General features: G+C 32.3%; 1 protein-coding gene across 4 annotated transcripts; it reads left to right on the top strand.

The window, feature by feature from the left end:
- The first annotated feature begins 813 nt into the window (after positions 1 to 813).
- On the top strand, positions 814 to 18,495 carry LOC123640014 (NKG2-D type II integral membrane protein-like). 4 transcript variants are annotated; one of them, XM_045554333.1, is made up of 8 exons: positions 814 to 951; positions 2,428 to 2,527; positions 3,843 to 3,950; positions 10,592 to 10,684; positions 10,899 to 10,934; positions 11,366 to 11,517; positions 11,837 to 11,940; positions 18,048 to 18,495. In XM_045554333.1, the coding sequence occupies exons 3-8, from the start codon at positions 3,845 to 3,847 to the stop codon at positions 18,163 to 18,165; spliced, it is 609 nt and encodes a 202-aa protein (XP_045410289.1). In that variant the 5' UTR covers positions 814 to 951; positions 2,428 to 2,527; positions 3,843 to 3,844; the 3' UTR covers positions 18,166 to 18,495. The 4 variants fall into 4 exon arrangements, with proteins under 4 accessions (XP_045410289.1, XP_045410293.1, XP_045410290.1 ...); XM_045554337.1 differs by lacking the exon at positions 10,592 to 10,684; XM_045554334.1 differs by lacking the exon at positions 2,428 to 2,527.
- Positions 18,496 to 24,753: the final 6,258 nt, after the last annotated feature.

Genomic DNA, 24,753 nt, shown 5'->3' on the forward strand with positions numbered 1-24,753 from the left:
AAATTTGTTTAGGGACCTTTCTATTTGACACTTTATCTCCCTCTGCTTAGCTTTGTCATGGTATTTATTTCAAATAACTTTCCTCGTAGGTATGTTTTTCTCACTCCCTCATAGTCTGTAAGTTACTGTTTTAACTAAATGAAATGGGTAGGATATTCTAATACTCTGTTTCTACCCTATTCCTATCTCCTTTTCTCAGTCTTAAGTTTAAGAGACAAACAACTAGTTTCACTGGAGAAAGGAGAAATGCACAGAGGGATGTGAGACACCCACATACATTATACATGAATGGTCGCCAAAAGCTGATAACTATTTAAGCTAGGTGTACAATGGCTCATCATGGAATTATTTATTTAGTATACATTGCATATTTTTATAATTAAAGGGCTATATGTAGGTATATGATCATATGTGTGTGTATGATAGTTGTATCTCTACAATTTCAGCCTGCATGATGCAGCATACTTGTTTTCACCCAAACTTATAGCAGTTTTTGCACAAGGTAATTAAAATGTTTGTTTAATTTTCTCCTCTGTTTATTTTCACACAGATCTTACAACCACATTTTATAATAATTCTTCACCTTTGATTGAGAATAAGATTATATCAGCCCATCATTTGTTTTCAAAACTCTGTGCTACTTCTTATCACCAAATTCATCATTTTCAAGTCCTAAATGTGTTAGTACCTAACATTTATCCAGCAGTGGGTGATCCCACTTCATCTACCACATCGGTGAATTTTTTTATGCAGTGATAAAGCTGTGGTTTGTGTTATGTTTTTCCACAGGAAGATGAGATTAACATTTGTGAGATCTTACTCAGAGGTTGAAATTAACTGAAAATCTGTACTTTTAGTTCTAAATTAGGAGGAACTCAGGACACGTCCACATTTTCTAGTTTTATAGAAGGCTTTTATCAACAAGAATCAAGATCTTCCTCCTCTGATCAGGTGTGTGTCTCTGTGTGTGTGTGTGTGTGTGTGTGTGTGTGTGTGTGCGCATTTCTGTTATTCAAGAAATGAGGAACTATATTCCATCCTCAAGAAAGTTTCTAAAAATATTTACACCATAAGATAATTCTGTTTCTTAAGTATTTAAATAGAATTACTAAGGGCAGGGAAAGCTTATCACTTCTGAGGTGCTTGTATTCTTTACCATTGTATGTGATGATAGGTAATCAGGATATACTTAATGAAGAATCAGAAGTTATGATGTTACTGTAAGAAGAAGCCCTGTCTCTAAGCAAATCGAGAGGAATGAATCTTTACATGTGGGGTTAGAAGTGTTGGGATTCAATTTGAATTCTCAAACTTAAGAGTTTTCTGATCTTGTGGAAGGCACTTACCTTTGATACACGCATTACATGCAAGATGAAACAAGTTATATCCATGCCTTCCAACTATGTGATCAAATATGAAATAACTTTTATTTTTAAAATCTAAGCACTATACATATTTATTAAATAGCTACTTTTTTCTGGGAGCTCTGCTAGACACTGTAAGATGCTACTATATAAACATATGTGAGATTATTTTTGTTAATGATAATGGTGATGATGATAATTTGTTGTTGTTGCTGCTGATGCCATGGACAGAAGCTGAATGAGAATGTATTAGAAAAAAACATTCAACAAAAATTCATGTATCTGATCTGAGTTTAGCTTGCAAAGAAATCAATTATCACCAAATTAAATAAACTACTGTAAACACTTGATCTTGGCCAGGCACGGTGGCTCACACCTGTAATCCTAGCACTCTGTGAGGCTGAAGCGGGTGGATCGTTTGAGCTCAGGAGTTTGAGACCAGCCTGAGCAAGAGCAAGACCCCCGTCTCTACTAAAAATAGAAAGAAATTAGCTGGACAACTAAAAATATATAGAAAAAATTAGCCGGGCATGGTGGCACATGCCTGTAGTCCCAGCTACTCGGGAGGCTTAGGAAGAAGGATCACTTGAGCCCGGGAGTTTGAGGTTGCTGTGAGCTAGGCTGATGCCCTGGCACTCTAGCCCAGGCAACAGAGTGAGACTCTGTCTCAAAAAAAAAAAAAAAAAAAAAACAAAGAAAGAAAAACGAACTCTTGATCTTAGCCAAAGGCTGAGAAGTGATAAAAGTCTAAATAAAAAATGTGTGTTGTTATTCAATATCAGCAGTGTGAAATGTTTTTATTAAATATGTTAATATAGATAAATTAAAATACCCATTATATTGTTATAACATTTAAAATGGTTAGCCATTATTTTACAACCAAGATAAATCTATAAAATTAATTTTACCTGGATTTATGTTACTTGTCATTTCCAGTCTTTCTTTTTCTTAGGACATGCATTGGGAGAAATTTTTCTGTATTTCACTTTTCCATTAAAAATATTTTATCTCACTGCAAGGGAAGAAAATAGAAAAAATACATACCCAGTTTTATTTTATTCAGGAATCCTTTGTGAATTGAAGACTTTAGATTCATCTCTTTGGTGGATGTGTACTCACAATTATATAATTGATTCGTGGTCAGAGGGTTCATCACAGTTTGGGTATGTATTTTCCACACAAATGTGTAGTTTTGCTTCTGTATAATTTGAAGATACTCGGAACTTTATACAAACACACAAGGCATAGGACAGCAATTTCCTCTGATTCATCAATAAACTTTATGTTTATTTCATGTTATGTTAATGTTATTTTTAAACCAGATCTTCAAAACTTGAAATCATTTTTCCCTTTATTTCATGAACTACTTATAGTAAAGACACTCACAATTTGAGCCAGCTTGACATTAGGATCTGGAGTCAGAACTGAATTTTTCTCAAACTTACCACGCTCTAGCTTAGAGATGGGTTAATCCACAACCTCTATACACTTTAGTTTCTTTTTCTATCAAATAGAGATCAATAACATGTCATATTTACCTTTGTGGATTTATTATTCGAATCAACTGATATGTATTTGAAAGTGCTTCTTATCCTAAAAGTGTTATAAATTGCTCAAAGTTAGTAACATATTACATAAGCAATATGATTTTGGCCATCTCTAAGATTCAATTTCTTTATTCATAAAATGATACGTACTCTTAACTTCTCATGTTTAATAATCAAATTATATATTATATGTACAATGTTTAATTTTTAGGTATAATCGGTATTATCATTTGTTATAATTTTTTTAAGTATTTAGCAAATGATTTAAATATCAAGCACAGTGTAAAATGATTCTTGTTTTGTTCAGAGGCAAGATCCTTCATTTATCTTTATCCTAAAACTTTAGATTCTACTATTTTTAGCTTACATATGTCCTTCACTATAAAGAAAATTAGATACACTAACATTTACTAAATGTTTACTATGTGATTGACATTAATAAGTTCATCACATTTTTTTCAGTTTTAAATACCCCTACCAGATTATGTTCATACCCTTTCCTTTTGATTTCTTTCTTCTTTTGCAAGTTGGAGACTGGGATGTAAAAGTTAAATTATGTGTGAAGTTATCAAGTTAATAAATTTGGATCTGTGATTTAAACATGTCTATCTCTCTATTCCTGTCTTTTTCACTATTGCAAGTGTCTTTATTCTAATGCTGGATTTTATTATACATTATGAATTAACTCATCTAACAGCACATAAGATTTTGCTAAAAATACTGTGCCATGGAATAAATATAATTTTTTATACAGCAAAATATAAATATCCTAATAATGAAGTAATATAAAACAAAAGTAAATTCACATTATACATTTAAAAGAATATTCACTGGAAGTATATGCATGGAAATGGTAGGTTGAATTTTAAAAACTTAAGCTCCAAATGGCTGACAGCCATGACTCATATCAACCTGATTTGTTTTTCTCTAGAGATGAATAAAGTCCATAATTATAACCTGAAACTGGCAAAGCATAATACTTCTACACAATGGCAAAAGCAAAGATATCCACTAATCACAAGCAAATGTACAGAAAACTGTAAGTCCTATATTCCTTTTGTCTTCTCAGTATACTGAAGTGAATCTTGGACACTGTGTGATTAAATCTATGGCAATCATTCAGTTAATTTTACCTTCATGAGGAAAACAGAAATGACATTAACTCCAATATAATATTGGAATATATGACAAAATTATGGTGCTAAAAACTATTGAGTCTAGGATCTTTTCAGGCCCTGAAAAAATGCTGAGATTATTTATCATGATCATGACAATTGAGACTAAGGGATCACTGAGAAACTGGCTTTAAGGAAGACTAAATAGAAATGAAAAACAGGAGAGAAAAGAAATTTTTAAAAAAATACTCCGTGGTTAAGTTCTTTAACAATATAGAAGTGATGATTTGATTATTATTTACAGAAATGTTTCTGAGCATAATAAAGAAGTTATGCTCGCAATGTCTTTGTTGAGCCAGAACATTATTGATAAGAGAACTTGAAATAGCTTATACAAAAAGGAAAACAACAGACCACCCTCACCTATAAATTTCGATTAACAACTAAAAAATGAATTATTAACAAATAGCATCACTTCACAAGAGTTAATTTAAGGAATGCAAATGTGCCCTATGCAATAATTCCTCTTTGGATTGAAATTTTCAAACATTTCAAAAATTTAAAACACACATGCCCTTAACTCAGCAGTTACTGTCGTGGAAATTTCTCCCAGAGAAGGATTGAAAAATATGCACAGGGTATATGAAATGCAGCATTATTTCTAATAGCAAAAACTAAGAAACAGTTTAAATGTCCATTTGAAAAAACTGGAAAGTCTGTCAATAATTAGATTGTATCCAGATGTCAGTGAAATACAATGCAGTTATTTATAAAAATTTGGCATCATTATAAGCCATCATATGGAATAACCATCAGAATAACCTCTTAAGTGAAAAGAAAATGAACAGAATATTTGATATAGCTTCTTAAATATGTGTTTTAAAAACGTGGTTGAAGGGAATGGTCTTTTATTTATTTACAGTTGAGATGTAATAATTTCTTGTATTTATGGAATACAGAGTGATATTTACACACAAGTATACAGTGTGTGATGATCAAATCAGAGTAATCACTTCAAATATTTATCATTTCTTTCTATTGGGAACATTCAAAACCTTTTCTTCTAGCTATTTGAAAATATGCAATAAATTATTGTTAACTATAGTCTCCCTACAGTGCTATAGAACACTCAAAATTATTACTCCTCTCTAGCTGTAATTTTTTATCTATTAGCCCATCTCTCCAGATCCTCCCTGACCCTCATTTCGCAGCCTCTAATAACAATTCTACTCACTACTTCTATGAGCTAATTTTTTTTAGTTCCCACATATTAGTGAGAACATGAGGTATTTATCTTTCTGTGCCTGACTTATTTCACTTAACAGGATGTCCTACAGGCTCATCCATGTTTGAGAGAATGATAGGATTTCATTATTTTGTATGGCTGAATAGTATTAAATTGTGTATATATACCACATTTTCTTTATCCATTCATCTATTGATGGACACTTAGGTTGATTCCATATCTTGGCTATTGTGAATAGTGTCACAATAAACATGGGATGCAGATATCTCTCCAATATATTAATTTCCTTTTCTTCACATAAATACTCAGTAGTGGTAATTCTATTTTTAGTTTATTGAGGAAATTCCATTGTGTTTTCCACAATTATTGCCCTAATTTACATCCCTTCAACAATGTACCAACATTCTGCTTTCCCTGTATCCTCAGTAGCATTCTTTTTTTCTTTCCTGTCTTTTTGATAATAGCCATTCTAATGGCTATCTAATTGTGGTTTTGATTTGCCTTTCTCTGATGATTAGAGATATTGATCATTTTTTCATGTGCTTATTTGCTAATTTTGTGTCTGTTTTTGAGAAATATCTATTTTAATCATATATATATATATATATTTGCTGTTGAGTTCCTTGTATATTCTGAATATTAGTCCCTTGTCATATGAATAGTTTGGAAACATTTTCTCCCATTCTACAGGTTGTCGCTTCACTCTGCCAATTGTTTCCTTTTAAGTGCATACACTTTTCAGTTTGACAGAGCCCCATTTGTCTATTGTTGCTTCTGTTGCCTATGCTTTTCAAGTCTTATGCATAAAATCTTTGCCTAAACACATGTCCTGCACTGTTTCCCCTATGATTTCTTCTAGTAGTTTTATACTTTCAGTCTTTAAGTCTTTAAGTCTTTAAGTCTTCAGACTTAAGTCTTTAAGTCTTTAAGTCTTTAAGTCTTTAAGTCTTCAGACTTTGAGTCTTTAATCCATTTTGAGTTACTTTTGCGTATGGTGAGAGATAGAGGTCTAGATTCATTCTTCTGCATATGGTTATCCTCTTTTCCCAGCACCATTTATTGAAGAGGCTGCACTTTTCCTAATGTATGTTCTTGGTGCTCTTGTTGAAAATGAGTTGGCTGTAAATATATGGATTTATTTCTGGGTTCTCTGTTCTGTTCTATCAGTCTGTATACCAGTACCATTCTATTTTGGTAGCTCATGCCTGTAATCCTAGCATTTTGGGAGGCTGAGGCATGAGCATTGCTTGAGACCAGGAGTTCAAGACCAGCCTGAGCAAGAGTGAGTGCCCATCTCTACAAAAAAATAGAAAAATTAGCTTAGTGTGGTGGCGCACACCTGTAGTCCCAGTGCCTAGGAAGGTTGAGACAGGAGGATCACTCTGAGCCCAGGAGTTTGAGGTTATAGTGAGCTATGATGACGCCACTGCACTCTAGCACAGGTGACAGAGAGAGAGAGAGAGAGACCCTGTCTCAAGAAAAAAACAAAAAAATTGAGGATTGTTTTTTTCAATTTCTGTGAAGAATGTTATTGGAATTTTGATATGGATTGCATTAAATCTGTAGATTGCTTTGGGTAGTATGGTTATTTTAACAATTGATCCTTCTATTTCATGAACATGAATGAGATGAGTTTCCATTTTTTTGTGTCCTCTTCAACTTTGTTTATCAGTGTTTTATAGTTTTCATTGTAGAGATTTTTTACTTCTGTGGTTAAATTTGTTCCTGGGTATTTTAGTTTTGTAGGTATTATAAATACAACTGTTTTCTTGAGTTCTTTTTCAGATGGTTTATTGGTGTATGGGAATCTTACTGATTTTTGTATGTTGATTTTGTATTCTGCAACTTTATTGAATTTGTCTGTCAGTTCTAAGAGTCTTTTCCTAGAGTCTTTAGGTTTCTCTAGGTATAAGATCATGTCATCAGCAAAGAGGAATAATTTGACTTCCCTTTTCAATTGGATGCCCTTTATTTCTTCCTCTTGCCTGATTGCTCTGGCTAGGACTCCAGTGATATGTTGAATAAGAGTGGTAAAAATGGTCATACTCATCTTGTTCCAGCTCTTAGAGGAAAATTTTTAGCTTTTCCCTGTTCAGGATAATGCTAGCTGTGGGTTAATCATATATGAACTTTGTTGTTTTTAGGTACATTTTTTGTACACCTAATTTATTGAGTTTTTATTATAAAAAGATGTTTAACTTTATCAAATATTTTATAGGCATCTATTGAGAAGTTCATATTGTTTTTATGCTTGATTCCATTGATGTGATATATCACATTTATTGGTTTGCATTTCTCAAACTATCCTTACCTGTCTGGTATGAATCTCATTTGATTATGAGGTATTATGTTTTTTATATGCTGTTCAATTCAGTTTCCTAGTATTTTGTTGAAGATTTTTATGCGTATGTTCATCAGAGATATTGGCCTGTAATTTTCTTTGTTTTTTCCTCCTCGCCTGGTTTTGGTATGAGGGTAATGCTGGCCTCCTACAATGAGTGAACAAATATTCCCTCCACTTTATTTTTTTGACTAGTTTGCATAGAGCTAGTATTAGTTCTTCTTTAAAACTTTGCTACAATTCAGCAGTGAATCCATCATGAATGAGAGTCTTTTTATTACTGTTTCATTCTTGTTCTTTCTGTTCAGGTTTTCCATTTTTTTTTTATGGTTCAATCTTGGTAGATTGTATGTATCCAGGAATTTATATCTTTCTTCCAGATGTTCCAGTTTGTTGGAATATATTTGTTCATAATAGTCTCTGATGATCCTCTGTATTTCTGTTATACAAATTTTCCTTTCTCCTTTTTGTAATTTTATTTGTGTCTTCTCTTTTTTATTATTTAGTCTAGAAGGACTTGTCAATTTTTTTTATTTAAAAAACACTTTTCATTGATCTTTTTTAGTTTCAATTTTATTTATTTCTACTCTGATCTTTATTGTTTCTTTTTTCTACTAATTTTGGTATTGGTTTGTTCATACTTTTCCTAGTCTCTTTAGTGCATCATTCAATTGATTAAGTGTTTCTGGGTTTTTTTTTTGACATAGGCATTTATTGCTACAAACTTCCCTCTGTATACTGCTTTTGCTGTATCTCTTAGGTTTTGGTATGCTGTGTTTCTATTTTCATTTGTTTCAAGAAAATTTTTTATTTTCTTCTTAATTTTTTCATTGACCCATTGTTTAGGGCATGTTGTTTGATTTCCATGTATTTGTACAGTTTTCAAAGTTCCTTTTGTTATTAATTTCTAGTTTTATTCCATTGTGATCAGAAAAGAGGCTTGATATAATATCAACTTTTAGGAGTTTATTGAGACTTGGCATCAAACATATGATCTATCCCAGAGAATGTTCCATACGCTGATGAGAACAATGTGTGATCTGCAGCAGTTGGATGAAATGTTTTGTACATGTCAGTTAGGTTTATTTGATATAGATTGTAGTTTAACTACTATGTTTCTTTGTCGATTTTCTGCCTAGATGATCTGTCCATTGCTGAAAGGGAGGTGATATTGTCCTTTACCCTTTTGTATTACAATCTAACTCTCCCTTGAGATCTATTAATATACTGTTGGGTGCACCTATAGTTATAATTGTTATATCGTATTGCTGAATTGACCTCTTAGCATTATATAATAATCTTCCCTGTCTCTTTTTGCAGTTTTTTACTAAAGTATGTTTTAACTGATACAAGTATGGCTACTCCTGCTCTTTTTGTTTTCCATTTACATAGAATACATTCTTCTAGCCCTTCACTTTCAGTCTCTCTATAATTTTTAGGTGAAGTCAATTTATTGTAGGCAGCATATACTTTAGTCTTGATTATTTTTAATTAATTCAGTCACACTATATAGTCTAATGTCCACACACACAATAGTCCAATGTCTTTTCATTGGACTATTTTGTCGATTTTAATTCAATGTTATTATTGATAGGTAAGGATTTATTATTGCTATTGTGTTGTTTTCTAGCAACTCTCTTCCTTTTTTTCCTTTCTTACTGTCTTCCTTTGTGGTCAAGTTATTTTCTTTGGTAGTATGTTTTAATTCTTTGATTTTTATTTTTTGTGTATCTATTATATGTTTTTGTTTTGGTTATCATAGGCTTACAAAAACATCTTATAGCTCTAACAATCATTTTAAACTGATGTTAATTTAATTTTGATCACAAAGAAAAGAATAGAAACAAACAAAGAAAAAACTAAAAGTCCTATAGTTCAACTTCATCTGATTTTAACTTTTTTTGGTCTGGATTTACATCTTTTTATATTGCCTATATCTTCATAAATTGTTGTAGTTATTAATATTTTGATAGATTTATCTTTTAGTCTTCATACTAAAGATATGAGTAGTTTATACATCCAATTATAATATTAGAATATTCTGAATTTGTGTATACTTTTAGCAGGGGGTTTTATACCTTCAAATGTTTTTTTATTGCATGTTAGTGTCCTTGTCTTTCTAACTGAAGAATTCCCTTTAGTGTATCTTGTTAGACAAATCTTTTGGGTATGTGAAGATATAGGAGCTATTTTGCCCTAGGGAAAGTTTTACTTTGGTGGTGACTACACTCCCAAAGTGGTACAGTGCTTCCCTAGCCTGGATCTTGGGGAAGGAGGAGGACCAAGAGTAAATTTCCACTCTGGAATAATGCAGTTGCATGGACTCCACAATGTTCTCTATACTGGACTCAGGCCCTGTGAGGGCTGTGGGGCTCTCTTGTAGCCAGGACTGCAGGTATTTATGATAGGGATGTGGGCTGTAACAGATCTCCTGCTTACCATGTTCCCACAGTGGGCAGTCTCTCTTGGTTCCAAGCTGGTCCATGTCAGCTGCTTTGCTTTCCTTTCTATCCTGCCACCCCAAGTTTCTGCGCCTCAGAGAGTCTTTTTCTTTTTCATGCTGAATTCCAGTGTTCTCCCTTAGACACTCCACTCAATATGTAGTTATATATTTGTTGTTTTGATCCTTCTTTGTGGAGGTGAGTACTAGGTGCCTCTAGTCAGCCATCTTATGATGCTCTCTTTTTTCTCTATATTTATTATTGTATCTGCATAGAAAATAATAAATGATAAGCAAAACATTCTGGGGGGGTTATTGGTGAACTTGTAGAGAAGTATAGGAGGGAATATTACATTTTTGTACTTTTATTTTTTAATTATTTACAGTGTACTTACGTTATCTGTTCTGAAGAAAAAACTAAAGCAGAAAAAGGACTAATAAAAAAATAAAAAATAATGTTTATTTTAAATACAAAGATGTCTAAACCATTTGTGATTATTTTTTCTGATATTCTACTTCCTTTCTTTTTCTTTGACAGCAACTCCATATTTTCTCTGCCGTTCCATTGCTATAGCTCTGGGAATCCATTTCATTATTATGGTAACAATATTGAGTGCCATATTCATAAATTGTGAGTGATAACAGAAGTAAATTGCAGCATTGTTGATATAAGAATTCCAGTGTATTACTTTGATTAGTATTCAGAAACACAGAAAAATAAACTAGTAATATTGTGTCCTTATCATGTTTTTGCTTTTAGTCTAGAAATTTGTAAACTGTATTTGCTTAGACTGTAAGTTACTATCAACACAAATCTTTTTTAATAATTATGTTTATTTTAATAGCATTAGTCAACCAAGAAGTTCCAATATCCTTGAAAGGTAAGTGAATTTTTTAAATATTTTAAAGCATAAATTATGTATACACACACACATGAACACCAGGGTATAATATCTATATATAAGTATTATATATAATGTGTGTATATATGCATATATATATACCTTATATAAGTATAATATCTATCTAATGGTGTTTTAAAAGTAGAAAAGAAATGTTTAAATCTAGCCCATAATTCACTGTAGCTTTTGTTTTTCTTTTAACAATGAGAGTATTTGTAAAAAGTATAAAATATTTAGGTTTGGCATCTCTTTTTCTATAAATGTATGAAGATATGTCTTTGGGTATGACCATATGGCTTAATGATCTGAAATTTCAGAGTTTCAATGACAAAAGATTTTAATTTGTCTAGACAAAATCTGCTGTAATATTTAGACATGTGAAGAATTCATAATATATTCTCCCTTTCTAGAAAGTTACTGTGGCCCATGTCCTAAAGACTGGATATGTTATAGAAATAACTGCTACCAATTTTTTAATGAGAGCAAAAACTGGTATGAGAGCCAAGCTTCTTGCATATCTCAAAATTCCAGCCTTCTGAAGATATACAGCAGAGTGGACCAGGTTGAGTATTTGTTTTAATTCTACGTTTTATATTTTGTTCTAATACATGAGGCAGCTCACTGGAGTATGAACATGGAACGTAAGAGAAGTACTAAGACTTAGATATTCTAATATCCACCCCAAATCTTCTCTCATTAAAAATAAATAAGCACAGAATTTGCAGGTATTATGTGTGTTGCTTAAGTGGGAATTATGCTAGTTAGGGAAGAAAATTCATTTTTTTACAAATGTAGGAAAAATTATTAAATGGTTATGGCCTTGTATTTACTAAAAATTATGATCAGTGGTTTCATTTGTAGTGTATTTTTTATTCAAACAGTATTTCCTTAAATTGGTGAAGTCATATCATTGGATGGGACTAGTACAAATGTCAACAAATGGATCCTGGCAGTGGGAAGATGGTGCCATTCTCTCACCTAACCAGTAAGTCTGTGGCCCAATAGGTCTCTGGTTTTGTATTTTTTCCTGAGCTACCCCTGTGATCACTCTGATCTCTCATTTCACACCATCCCAGGACATTCCCACATTCTAAAAGATTTAGCAAAAAGGGCTTAGGCCCAAAATTTAAGAGTATTGTGTTGGTTGCAGAGCATCCAGGACAAATAATAACTAGTTACATATTTTGTAAACTATATGCTAAATACTGTGGAAGATATATCTACTATTACATCCATTTTACAGATAAGAAGACTGAAGCAGAGAGTTTAAGTATCACATGTACTCTTTTTGAATTTATTACCAGATTTGTTGAGCTATAACTGACACACAATAAACTACACATATACAAAGTATAAAATTTTGTAAGATTTGAAAAATATATACACTCATGAAATACTTAATAACATCAAAATAATTAACATATTAATTACCTGGAAAACTTTCTGTTTGTACTTTTGTGATCCCTCCTCTGTGCCTCTCTCTAGTTACCTCTGTCTGTTCCCAGGCAACTAATCTGTTTTCTGTCACTGTAGATGAGTTTGCAATTCATAGAATTTAATATAAATGCAGTCTTATGGTATGTATCATTTTTAATGTCTGCTTTTTTCACTTAGCAAAATTATTTTGAGATTCAGCTATCTCGTTACATGAATAAATAGTTAAATTATTTTTATTTCTGAGAAGTACTCCATTACGGATGTAGCACAATTTATTTATCCTTTTATTTGTTGTTGTATATTTAGGTAGTTCCCAGCTGTTACAAATAAAGCTACTTGTAGAAAAATGTAAGATGTTAAAAAATAAAAATAAAGCTTCTTCCTGTGAATATCTGTGTACAAGTCTGTGTATGAACAAAGATGTTCCTTTCTCTTACTTGAATATCTAGAAGCAGAATGGCTGAATCATATGATAGGTATATGTTTAACTTTTTAAAAAGTGCCAAACTGTTATCCAAAGTGGTTGTGAAATTTCACAATTTTTACATTCCCTCTAGCAGTATGTAAAAGAAAATTTGAGAGGCCAGGTACCCCACATTCCAGCCAGCACTTGTTTTGATTAGCCTCTTAAATTTTAGAGATACTAATAATTGTGTATTGGTATATACTATGGTTTGTTTAAACTTGCATTTCCTTAATGACTAATGAGGTTGAGTATGATTTTTTGTGCTTATTTGCCACTTGTTTAAAATTTTTCTATTTCACTAGTTTCTGCTTTGATCCTTGTTATTTACTATTTTTTCACTCTGGGTTAAATTTTCTTTTTCTAGTTTCTTATGGTGAAAGCTGAGATACTGATTTGAAACCTTTCTTCTTTTCTAATAAAAGTTTTTATGTTATTAATATGTGAGATGATTTGGCCACACCCCCATATATTTAGAAATACTTTTTCATTTCCATTCAGTTAAAAATAGTTTATATTTTCCATTTGCATTCTTCTATAATTCATTGATCATTTACAACTGTGTTATTTAGTTTCGAACATTTGTGAATTGTCAAGATATCTTCTTGTTATTGCTTTCTAATTTTGGTCCATTTTGATTAGAGAATACTTTATATAGTCATCCCTTAAATTTATTGAGATTGGTTTTATGGACTAGATGATGCTCTATAGTCTGTCTCTGGAAATGTTTTATGTGCATTTGAACAAAATGTCTATCCTGCTATTCTTGAGTAGAGTGTTCTATAAGCATCAATTAAATGAAGTTGGTAGAGAGTGTTGCTCAAGTCTTCTATCTTTCTAATTTTCTGTCCATCTGTTTGTTTTTGACAGAATTATCAATTATTGGAAGTGAAGTATTGAAATCTTTGACTATAATTATGGATATGTGTATTTCTCATTGCAGTTCAAACAATTTTTTTTGCCTGATGTATTTCAAAACTCTGTTTTTAGATGCAAAATGTTTAGTATTGTCTTAATGAATTTATGACTTTATTATAAATTAATAAATTTATGACATTATTATTATATAATGAGCTTTTTAGCTAATGATGTATTGTGCTTTGAAATTCTACTTAAAGATAAACATAGCCACTTTGATTTCCTTTTGTTTAGTGTTCATGTGGTATATACTTTCAACCTATATGTGTCTTTATAGTAAAACTGAGTCTTTTACAGACAGAATACAATTGACTCTTACTTTTTCATCTAATGTGACAATTTCTGCTTTCTAAATTGGGGTGTTTAGACCATTTACATTCAATGTGATTTTTATATTGTTGGGTTTAAGTCATCTTGTTATTTGGTTTTTACTTGTTCCATTTGATATGTATCGGTTTTCCCTTTTCTAGTTTCTTAGAAATATTTTAATCTATGCTAACATTTGTCTCTTTTCATAGCATATTAGGTATTTCTATTTGCTTTGTGATTTTAGAGTTTTTTCTGGAGTTTACTGCATACATCTTTAACTTATCAATTGATATTATGTTACTTCATGTACAGCGTAAGATTTTGGCAGTATTACCCTCCCATCTTGCCTTTCCCAAACTTAGTGCTATTTTAGTCATACATTTTACCTTTACAAATACTATAAATCTCACACTGTATTATTTATTTAAAGTTACATTTTAAGTTATTTAACTAATAAAAATTACACACATTATATATTTATTTATGTAGTCACCATTTCTGGCGCACTTTACTCTTTTTAGATCATTTTTCCATCTGGTATTATATTCCTTCTACTTTAAGGACTTCTTTTAACATTACTTGTAATCTGCTTCTTCTGATCATGAATTATTTCACCTTTTATTCTGAAAAAGTCTATTTCACCTTAATTCTTGAAAAATATCTTTGTTCTTTATAGGCTTCTGGGTTAAGAAGGGTTGTTTTTTGTTTGTTTCAATAGTTAAATAAGTTTCTCCTCACTTCTGTTATTTTTCTAATAAAACTGCTGTTATTCTTATTTTTGTTCTACTGTATGTAACATATCTCTTTTTTTCTTGGATTGCTTAATAGCTTTTCTTTGTCACTTGTTTTTAGAAATCTGTTTACAATATGCCTTGTTTTAGTTTTCCTTATATTTCTGTTGTTGAGACTCTTGAATCTATGGGTTTAGAATTTTCACTAAAACTAAAATATTTTCCTCCCCTATTTCTCTGTGTTCTTCAGGTATTCTGATTATAGTTACATAGTGACAAAGTTCACTGATGCTCTGTTCATTTTTTCTTTTGTCTTTGTGTTTCATTTTGGATGGTTGTTTATCATTGTGAAAGTTCACTAATTTTTCCTTCTGCAACATCTACTTTTTCATTAATCCTATCAATGTGTACCTTATCTCAGACACTAAAGTTTTCATATCCAGAAGTTTGATTTCATTGATATTTTCTATACCTTCCATGTATTTCCTTAAATTTTTGAACATATGAAACACAGTCATAATAGCTATTATAATCTTCTTGTCTGATCACTGTAACATATGTTTGTTCTAGATCCATTTTGATGGAATGACTTTCCTCCTAATTATGGGATATTATTGTTTCTTTGTTTACCAGATTGTTTTATTGAATTCCATACACTGTGAATTTTATCTTTTTTGATGTTGCATACTTTTTGTTCCTAAAATAATCTGTGAGTATTTTTCTAGGATACTTATCTGTGTCTTTAGCAAGTAACTTTACTTATATGTTTAGGTCTTGGTTTTAAGTATTATTAGTCAAGACATTCTACCTAGAGTTAATTATTCCCCAATACTGAGTCAAGAGGTAATCTATGTAATCTATATAAACCATGTAATTTATCCAGCTCCTTTTGAAATACAAGGTTTTACAATATGGCTGGTAGAAACATGCATGGTTCTTGACCCTATGTAAGCACTAGTTACTGTTTCCTCTTAACTGTTTTACACAGTTCTTTCTCCATCCTGGGGTGGTTTTTCTACACACATGCATCAGTCAGTTCTCTGCTGAATACTTAAAGAGGGCTTTCTGCATGTCTTTGGACTTCTTTATTTGTTCAACTTTGTCATCTCAATTTCTGTGACCTGTGAACTCTAGCTGTCTTGGTCTTCCTGGACTCCCAATTATCCCACGTATAAAGTTTTTGTCACCTAATCCTTTAACCACTTGATTGTGGTTAAACTCTGCACACCAGGACTAAATGAAATGACAAAATCTCGGCATTGATTGAGCTTATGAATATAGCTTTAATCCCTCAGGTGAAAGCTAGAGTAGCTCTCAGTACAGGTCATTTCTATCATTTGAAAGATCTGCTTATCATTACACTGTTCAATAATTTCTCCATTCAGGCACAAAATCAGGAATAAAACCTAAGTTTTTGGTCACTATTGCTTTTCCTTTCCTTCAATCTCCTACCACAAATGTTGCAGAAGTTCTCTAAGCTGTAAATATTGTAGTTATTTGAATCTCTAATTCTCCAGTTAGTAACAATAGTAATGTTAACATTAGGTTAATTAGGTGCTCCCTCTCTGTCAGACAGTTTTAAGCAATATATGTGTGTGTGTGTGTGTGTGTGTGTATGTACGTGTGTATGTATGTGTGTATATATATATATATTCTAATTAAGTACTTTTAATAATCCTATGTAACAGGTTTTATTTTTAACCTAATAGACTGGTAAGGAACAGAATTTTAGAGTGTATAATAACTCACCTATTAGTAATTATTGCAGTGAGGATTCAGATGTATGTATTTCTGACTCTAGAGCCAGAATTAGCATTAAATGACTTAAAAAGGTACCATTTTCACTGATTTAAAAATATTTTAATTTACTTTGCTATATTATTGGGTACTTGGCAATGATCAATGCACCATCCATTGCTGCTATGTGTTCCTTTCAATATTCCCCTTATGTCCATTGTAACAGAAAGTACTTACCTTCCTACCTTATTATATATTCGTAATTTGGCAGCTCAGTAAACCTTAGAATTGATCTAGGATGGCCTCATTTCTATATGATTTGAGAGTTTATTTTTAACAAAAAAAATATTTTCTGAAAATACTAAGATTTTGTATCCTATTATCTCAATATTTTCCAATCTACAAGTGCAAAACTTCCTTTCAGAAACAAAACAACTAGCATACTAAATTTCTGTTTATGTATGTATTAAATATTTGTTTAGTGCTACCCAATTTCTAGGAACTATGCAGAGGTAACTACAGAGATGAGTAGAACATAACTCCTTCAAGAAGTTCACACTCTAATCAAAGATATAGTTATACACAAATAAGTATAATCCAGTGTAATCAATATTCTGACAGAAGTGTGGTGAAAGTGATATCAAAAACAGACACAGAAATTGAAATAACAAAGAAAGTGAGATTAGAAAGAATAAGACTCTAATGTGCTTAGATTGAGACCCCATAAGATGAGTTATTAAAAATACCTTCATTTTTTTCTCCTTATAGTGGCCAGTTGTTTCTATATGGACAGAATTCATTCTCTTTGTTCTTTTAAATACAGATAGAATCAGACAATAGTCTTTTTATTTTTTTGTCACTTTCACATTGATATGACATTGTCACTCTTTTGTCAATTTTTTATTTGCCACCTGTTATGAAAGAAAAAAAAAAAACCACTATTCTTATAGTACTCATATAATCCATTCAATATCCCACAGTAAAATACATATATATATGTATATGGATGAAATGCCTAAATACACACACATGCTAGTGTATGTTTGTTTACATGAGGATTTTGCAATTTATTTTCATTTCATCACCAAGTAAAATTGCATATATCTTAATTAAATTGTTTATTTTTGCACAAAACACAGTGTCTGTTGCATTTAAGTAGAATTCTGAATTTATTTCTACCTAAATATTTGTTTCTAAATAAACATTTTAAAGTTTTTAACTCGAGTACTTATATGAAGAGAGATTTTAGACTTCTGAATTGAATTTCCAATGTATGGAAAAAAACAATGGCACATTATTTACAAGAGAATGGAATTTTTACTTTTATTATTTTTAATTGGCTATATTTTGCTTATCTGTTAACTAGAAGGGCCAGATATGGTCCTAAAATCTGAAATTATATTAAATTCTTATATTTGAAGTCCAATAAATATTTCATTTTTATATTACTACATTTAAAAAGTCATAAATATAATTTGTAATTTTTCTCTCATCTAGACTAACAGTGATTGAAATGCAGAAAGGAACCTGTGTGGTCTATGGCTCAAGTTTCAAAGGCTATACAGAAAACTGTTCCACTCCATACATGTACATTTGTATGCGGAGGATTGCATAAGGACTTAGTCAACCATCTCAACAAAAGCCAGAAAAATAAAAAGAACTATACCAGCAGAAGCACTGCTGCCTGGAACTAAAGAAAGTAGAAAAAACAAGACAACATGAAAAAAGACTATCAGATTTCTTAGAACCTACAAGACCAAACCATAGAGCAATTCAGCTGTGAACATTCTCCAAAACAAGGAAGAAGGACCCTGAAGGCAATTTAGAGATGTCAAGGCTGCCACTCTTACCACTGGCCCAGAGTGCATGGGCTGGGGGAGGGGGCTAGTCTTGATTCAAAGGGTGAGACCAACACCCTTGGGAACAGCGAGGGAGAGATGGCTCAGCGGAGTTCTGGGGGCACAACTGCCACCTCCACAGAAAACTGCTGCCCGAGCAGGGTCCCAGCAGAGAGCCACACAGTGTGAGCAGTGCCTTGTGCAGCTGTGGGAGTGGTGTTGCACCCCAGTGAGTCTAGAAGGTAGAAGCTCCACCCCACTGGGTCAAGAAGGCAGAACTGCTGCCCCGGTGGGTTTGGAGAGCAGAGTATGAAACAAATGAGAATTATTCTGAACCCTTAAGATCCCCTGGAGTTTGTCTTGCTAGGTCTTGAATTTTCTTGGGACCATTTGCCCTTCCTTCTTCCCTATTCTCCCTTTTGCCGTGGAAATGTCTATCCTATGGCTGTTCCACCATTGTATTTTGGAAGTATATGACACGTTAGGTTTCACATGTACACAGTTGGAAAGGAATTTTGCCTCACCCATATCTGGTTTGATTATATTTAGATGAGATTTTTGGACTTTAGGCTTTAGAGTTGATGCTGAAAGGAGTTAAGACTTTTAGGGTTGTTGAGACGGAATAAATGTTTTCTGCATGCAAGAAAGACATAAATTTTGCCAGGGGCAGAATGTTATGGATTAAATGTTTGTGTTCCCTCAAAATTCATATTTTAAATCCTAACTCCCAATGTTATGGTATTAGGAGGGGGCATTTGGGAGGTAATTTAGGTGTGAAAGTTGATCACAAGAATTGGGTCATTCTTGTCATACCCAAATAAAGCAAAGTTGAGAAGTGTAGGGGAACCAAGGAAATTTCTCCCTTTGCTTTCTGAGGGTTCACTGGAAGATCAACTCCCAAAAGGCTGAATAATTGGAAAAACAAGGCATACAGCTTTAATGTGATTAAAGAAATCATGTAATTTAGAGATTCATCTCTACATTTTTATTATGACTTCAACATAGGTAATGAGGGTGTATTCCTAATGAATGGGACTAGTGCCCTTATAAAAGAGAATTCAGAGACCTCTCTAGCCTTCTTTATGTCACATTAGGATACAAAGAGAAGTCAAGTCTGCAATCCAAAAGAAAGCCCTTAACAGAACCCAACAATGCTGGCATCCTGCTCTTGGACTTTCAGTTGCCAGAACTGAGGAAAATAAATTTCTCTTGTTTATAAGCCACCCAATCTATGGCACTTTATGATAGTAGCCAAGAAGAATGGCTTATAGGAGAAATGAAGATTTGAGTGCTGTCTTAGTATGTTTTGTGCTGCTATAACAGAATACCACAGACCAGGTAATTATAGTGAGCAAAACTTTATTAACTTTCTGGAGTTCTGCAGGCTGGGAAGTCCAATATCAAGGTGCTGGCATCCGTTGAGTTTCATCTTACTATGTCATGATATGGTAGAAGGTAAGATAGGGAGAGGGAGAACCCACACCTGAAAGTCCATTTTTGAAGGCACTAAACACACCCATAAAGGCAGAGACCTTTCGGCCTACTCACCTGTTAAAGGCCCTAGTTCCCAATACCATTATATTGGCAATTAAATTTCAACCCAAGGGTTGGGGATATACTTTCACACCATAGCAAAGACCTTCAAATATCCAGTATTGTCACTCAAGTCCACATAACCACTAAAAATGTTGTCAGCTTCTGTTTTCCTAATCATGGATTCTCTGCCTTGGGCAGGCTTTGATCGATGAAAAACAATAACAAGAGCAGTGTTAGTTTGCTAATTTATTTTTCTTGCTCTAGAATTGAAGTCATTTGGTTCCATAGATTTCTGATGCCTTAAAAATGTGTTTTTAAAGTTTGTGGAAAAAAAAAAAAACCCTTCTTTTTCCATTTCTACTTTTCCTTACCATGTATTATCTGGAAGCAGAAATGTTATCTGTTAAGTTCCTGCTTTATTTTACAAATGTTCTCCTTTATCTCCCTGGGGATTTTTTTACTAATTGAGCAGCACTTATGTGCACATATGGAAGTAACATTCATCGGGATCAGGCAGGTGGGAAGGGGGAGGAGGAGATGAGCTAATTCACACCTAATGGGTGTAGTGTATGCTTTCTGGGGGATGGGCACACTTGAAGCTTTGACAGGCAGTGCAAAGGCAATTTATGTGACCAAAGCATTTGTACACCTGTAATAGCACCGTCTGGGGGGGATGGACACACTTGTAGCTCTGACGGGGGGGGGGGGGGGAGCAAAGGCAATATATGTAACCTAAACATTTGTACCCCCATAATATTCTTAAATGAAAAAATATATATATAAATAAAATCAATTAAAAAAATAAAAAATAATGGCTATTTTAAATTTGTTAAATATCTATTACTGATGATATCATAGAAAATAGAAATTTTATCTTGCTATTTTTTAAGAATACTTGTTCTCCTCAGGTATCTAGTAGTTTTTGTCCATGACCCAACATCATCTGGTGGTTTCAACAGCTCTTGGAATTTATGTACTGGAGAATAGTAGGAAGCCTTCATTTTTTCGTGTTAGTTTGAGTGAATTTAAGGACTTAGAGCACCCCAAAATGTAAAAATCTTTCTCACAGTTTTCAAAGATGTCTGTTTTCTAGTGGGTTTTTTTGTTTGTTTGTTTGTTTGTTTGTTTGTTTTTCTCTCCAGGATTATATCATAACATTTTTCTCTTTCAAATTTGGGTTAGAGTCACCTGACCTTTGTTTTAACACAGGTCTTTTTCATATGCTACTTGTTTGTATTTCTCTTTGAAACACTCTAATCTCCTGGATCCCTTCCCTAAACTCTTACAGGCATCGGACTAGGCAAAGAATTTATGAAGAAGATCCCCAAAGCAATCACAGCAGCAACAAAAATAAATAAATAAGACCTGATCAAATTTAAAAGCTTCTGCACATCCAAGGAAACTATCATTAGAGAGAATAGACAACCTACAAAATGGGAGAAAATATTTGCATGCTACACATCCAATAAAGGGCTCACAACAAGAATCTATATAGAACTTAAGAAAATTAACAAGAAAAAATCCGACAACCCCATCAAAACGTGGGCAAAGGACATGAACAGAAACTTTTCAAAAGAAGACAGAATAATGGCCAGCAAACATATAAAAAAGTGCTCAACATCTCTAATCATTAGGGAAATGCAAATCAGAACCACAGTGAGATATCACCTAACTCCAGTGAGTCTCAAAACAATAAATGCTGGCGTAGATGTGGAGAGATTGGAACACTCTTACCCTGCTGGTGGGACTGCAAATTAGTACAACCCCTGTAGAAAGTAATTTGGAGATATCTCAAAGAGCTAAAAATAGACCTACCATTTGATCCAGCAATCCCACTGCTAAGCATCGACCCAAAGGAAAAAAAGACATCCTATAATAAAGAAATCTGCACTCAAATGTTTATGGCAGCATAATTTACAGTTGCAAAGATGTGGAAACAACCCAAGTGCCTGTCAATACATGAGTGGATTAATAAAATGTGGTATATGTATACCATGGGCTACTACTCAACTACAAAAAGCAATGATGATCTAGCACCTCTTATATTATCCTGGATAGAGCTTGAGCCCATTCTTCAAAGTGAAGCTTCACAAGAATGGAAAACCAAGCAACACATGTACTCACCATCAAATTGGTACTAACTGATGAACACTAAGGTGCTCACATGGAAAGATTATTCATCCGCCCCTGGTCAGGTGGGAGGGGGGTGGTGGGGGTGGATAAACTTACAACTAATGGATGTGGAGCACACTGTATGGGGGAAGAGCACGCTTGTAACTCTGGCTTGGGCGAGGCAAAGGCATTATATGTAACCGAAATATTTGTACCCCCATAATATTCTGAAATTTTTTTAAAAATTATTTGTTTATTAGATTTCTCCATATTTATTATTACATTGGGGAAGTCTTCAGTCTAGCTCAGGTTCTTTGTAATAGTCTAGTAACCATCTTGTCATTCTTTGGGAGAAAATTTGTTTCAGTTGTTATTGTGCTATTTATTAATGTGATTACCTTATTAATATCTATACCCTCCTCTAATTTGTATGTTCCATGAAAGCAGGTATAATTCTTTGATTTGTACAACTGTGTATCTCCAGTACTTAAAACTCAATGCCTGTCCATTGGCAAGAGAAGAAAAAAAAAAAAAACGATGTTGAATGAATTAAATTCCAATGAAAACTATTCATTTTCATACTCTTTCCACCTTATATAGCTAATAAAGTTTTGATATCTCCTGCTTGTCTATAACCTCTTTTAAACCAGTATTTTCTAACTTATCTAAAATATAATTTTTCTTTGAGATTCATTTTATTAGGCAAATTAATCTTCTTACCCTAACTATTCATTCTTACCATAGATGACCATAATGAGGCAAAGAAAGACTAGTATTTTATGAAAACCTAGACATTAGCATAAAAATATAGTGGCAAAATTTATTTTGAAATTACTAGAAGATTAGAAATTTTTAAAACTGGATCCACAAGGGATTTATTTAATGTCTCTGTTCCAGTAATGTTCCTTTACATTCCTTATTTTCTTTGCATTATTTCTTATGTTTCTAATATCTTCTTTATTGAATTTATCCTGCTAAATATTTAGAATTAAAGTTAAAGAATAAAGAATAATATGTGGACTTCAGTGTTTAGTGATACCTACTTTTAGTTAGATTAATAATTTACATAATTGAAGTTGCAACACTGGAAAATCTTAGGTGTTCACATTTTTGTCTTTCTGATATATTTTATTTAATCAGGATATGTTTTTTTCTTACAAATATAATAGCCATTACTGTGGCAATCTTCACCAATTATCTGGTCATATTTTATATGTATGAATTTATTATTAGCATTCTTGTGATCTGAAAGTTGAAACCTAGAAAATACTTCACATTAAATGTGAATTTATTAAATACTTGATATACCAATTGTATTTTAAAAATTCATTATATTTTGATATAATTATAAACAAGAAGAAATGCCACTTTCTTGATTCTCTAACAATACATATGATGAAAAATATATTAAAGTATAGGCAATAATTTCAAAAGACAAAATATTTGAATATATCATTAAGAACCAGAACAATATAGGAAAAGTTTCATAAAACATGCATTATAATTCCTGAAGGAGGACACACGTCTTTTACATTAAGCACAGCAATTAGAAATGAATGCCCATTTGCTTAGAATTCTATGTGAAACTAAAGTCTTAACTTGAACACAGGACTTGCGTTGGAAAATCATCTCTGCTAAGCGTGGGCACATTGCAAAGAATCTGCAACATTGTATTCAAAAAATTTCATAGTAGAGATCATATTTTAAAATTAGACTAATATATTTAAAGATTTATTTGACTTTAGTTTACTATTAAGATTTGGAGTAGGAATGAGAATGTTGCCTCAAATGTTGTGTTAATTTTGTATTATCTATAAAACTAAAAGTTAGAAAATCCTATATATTGATAATGACATCAATTAAGGTAAATTGATTTGATGCTAGAGTACATAGTCATTAAAATAGGTTTTACAAAAAAGTATTTAAAGATATGTAAAGGTATACATACAACATATATGAAGCAGCATGAAATAATGCTCAATATTCACACATCCATTAATCTACCCAAAGAGGATTATCAGATATACGATATGTAATTTAGTATAAGGAGAGGAGGAGGAAGAGAATGAGGAAAAAAAGAAATGCTTAATTTCTAAATAACAGAAAAGTTAATTAAATTCATATAATGAAATATTATGTGGCCAGTTTAATTACATCTTATGAAATCCTTTAATAATGTGAAAAATTGACCTAATATGAGTGATAGTAGTAAGCAGAATGCAAAATTAATACCTATATTAATTTTTTGAAAATCTAAACATATAAATACTTATGCATGCATACATGAATATTTGCATTTTATAGCATATGAAAATAAGAGTAAACCTGCATTTTGCTAAATGAAAATATAAGAAAATTTATTTAAGTAATATATATCACATTATTTTAATATTTTCTGTGTATGTACTTATATAATTATATATAAAACATGATTTGAAAGAAATATGTCCAAGTGTTATTTATGTTATTTTGGTGATATAAATAATGTTAAATATGTCCAATTTCCTTGTTTGATTGGAGGTCAGACATTTCATATTTAATGACCTAATACCAATGTTAAACGTCTGAGATTAAGTTAATGGTACAGGAGAGAGACCTGTCTGTACTGGGTGGGATATTTGCAATACTTTGTAAAACAGCCAGCCCACCCCAGTTCCAGGTTACTGCTCAGCTCTGGCCAGGGCAAATTCTGTGTGGGACTGCAGCCCGGGAGGCGG

This window comes from Lemur catta, chromosome 6, assembly GCF_020740605.2.
Source record: "Lemur catta isolate mLemCat1 chromosome 6, mLemCat1.pri, whole genome shotgun sequence".
NCBI lineage: Eukaryota > Metazoa > Chordata > Mammalia > Primates > Lemuridae > Lemur > Lemur catta.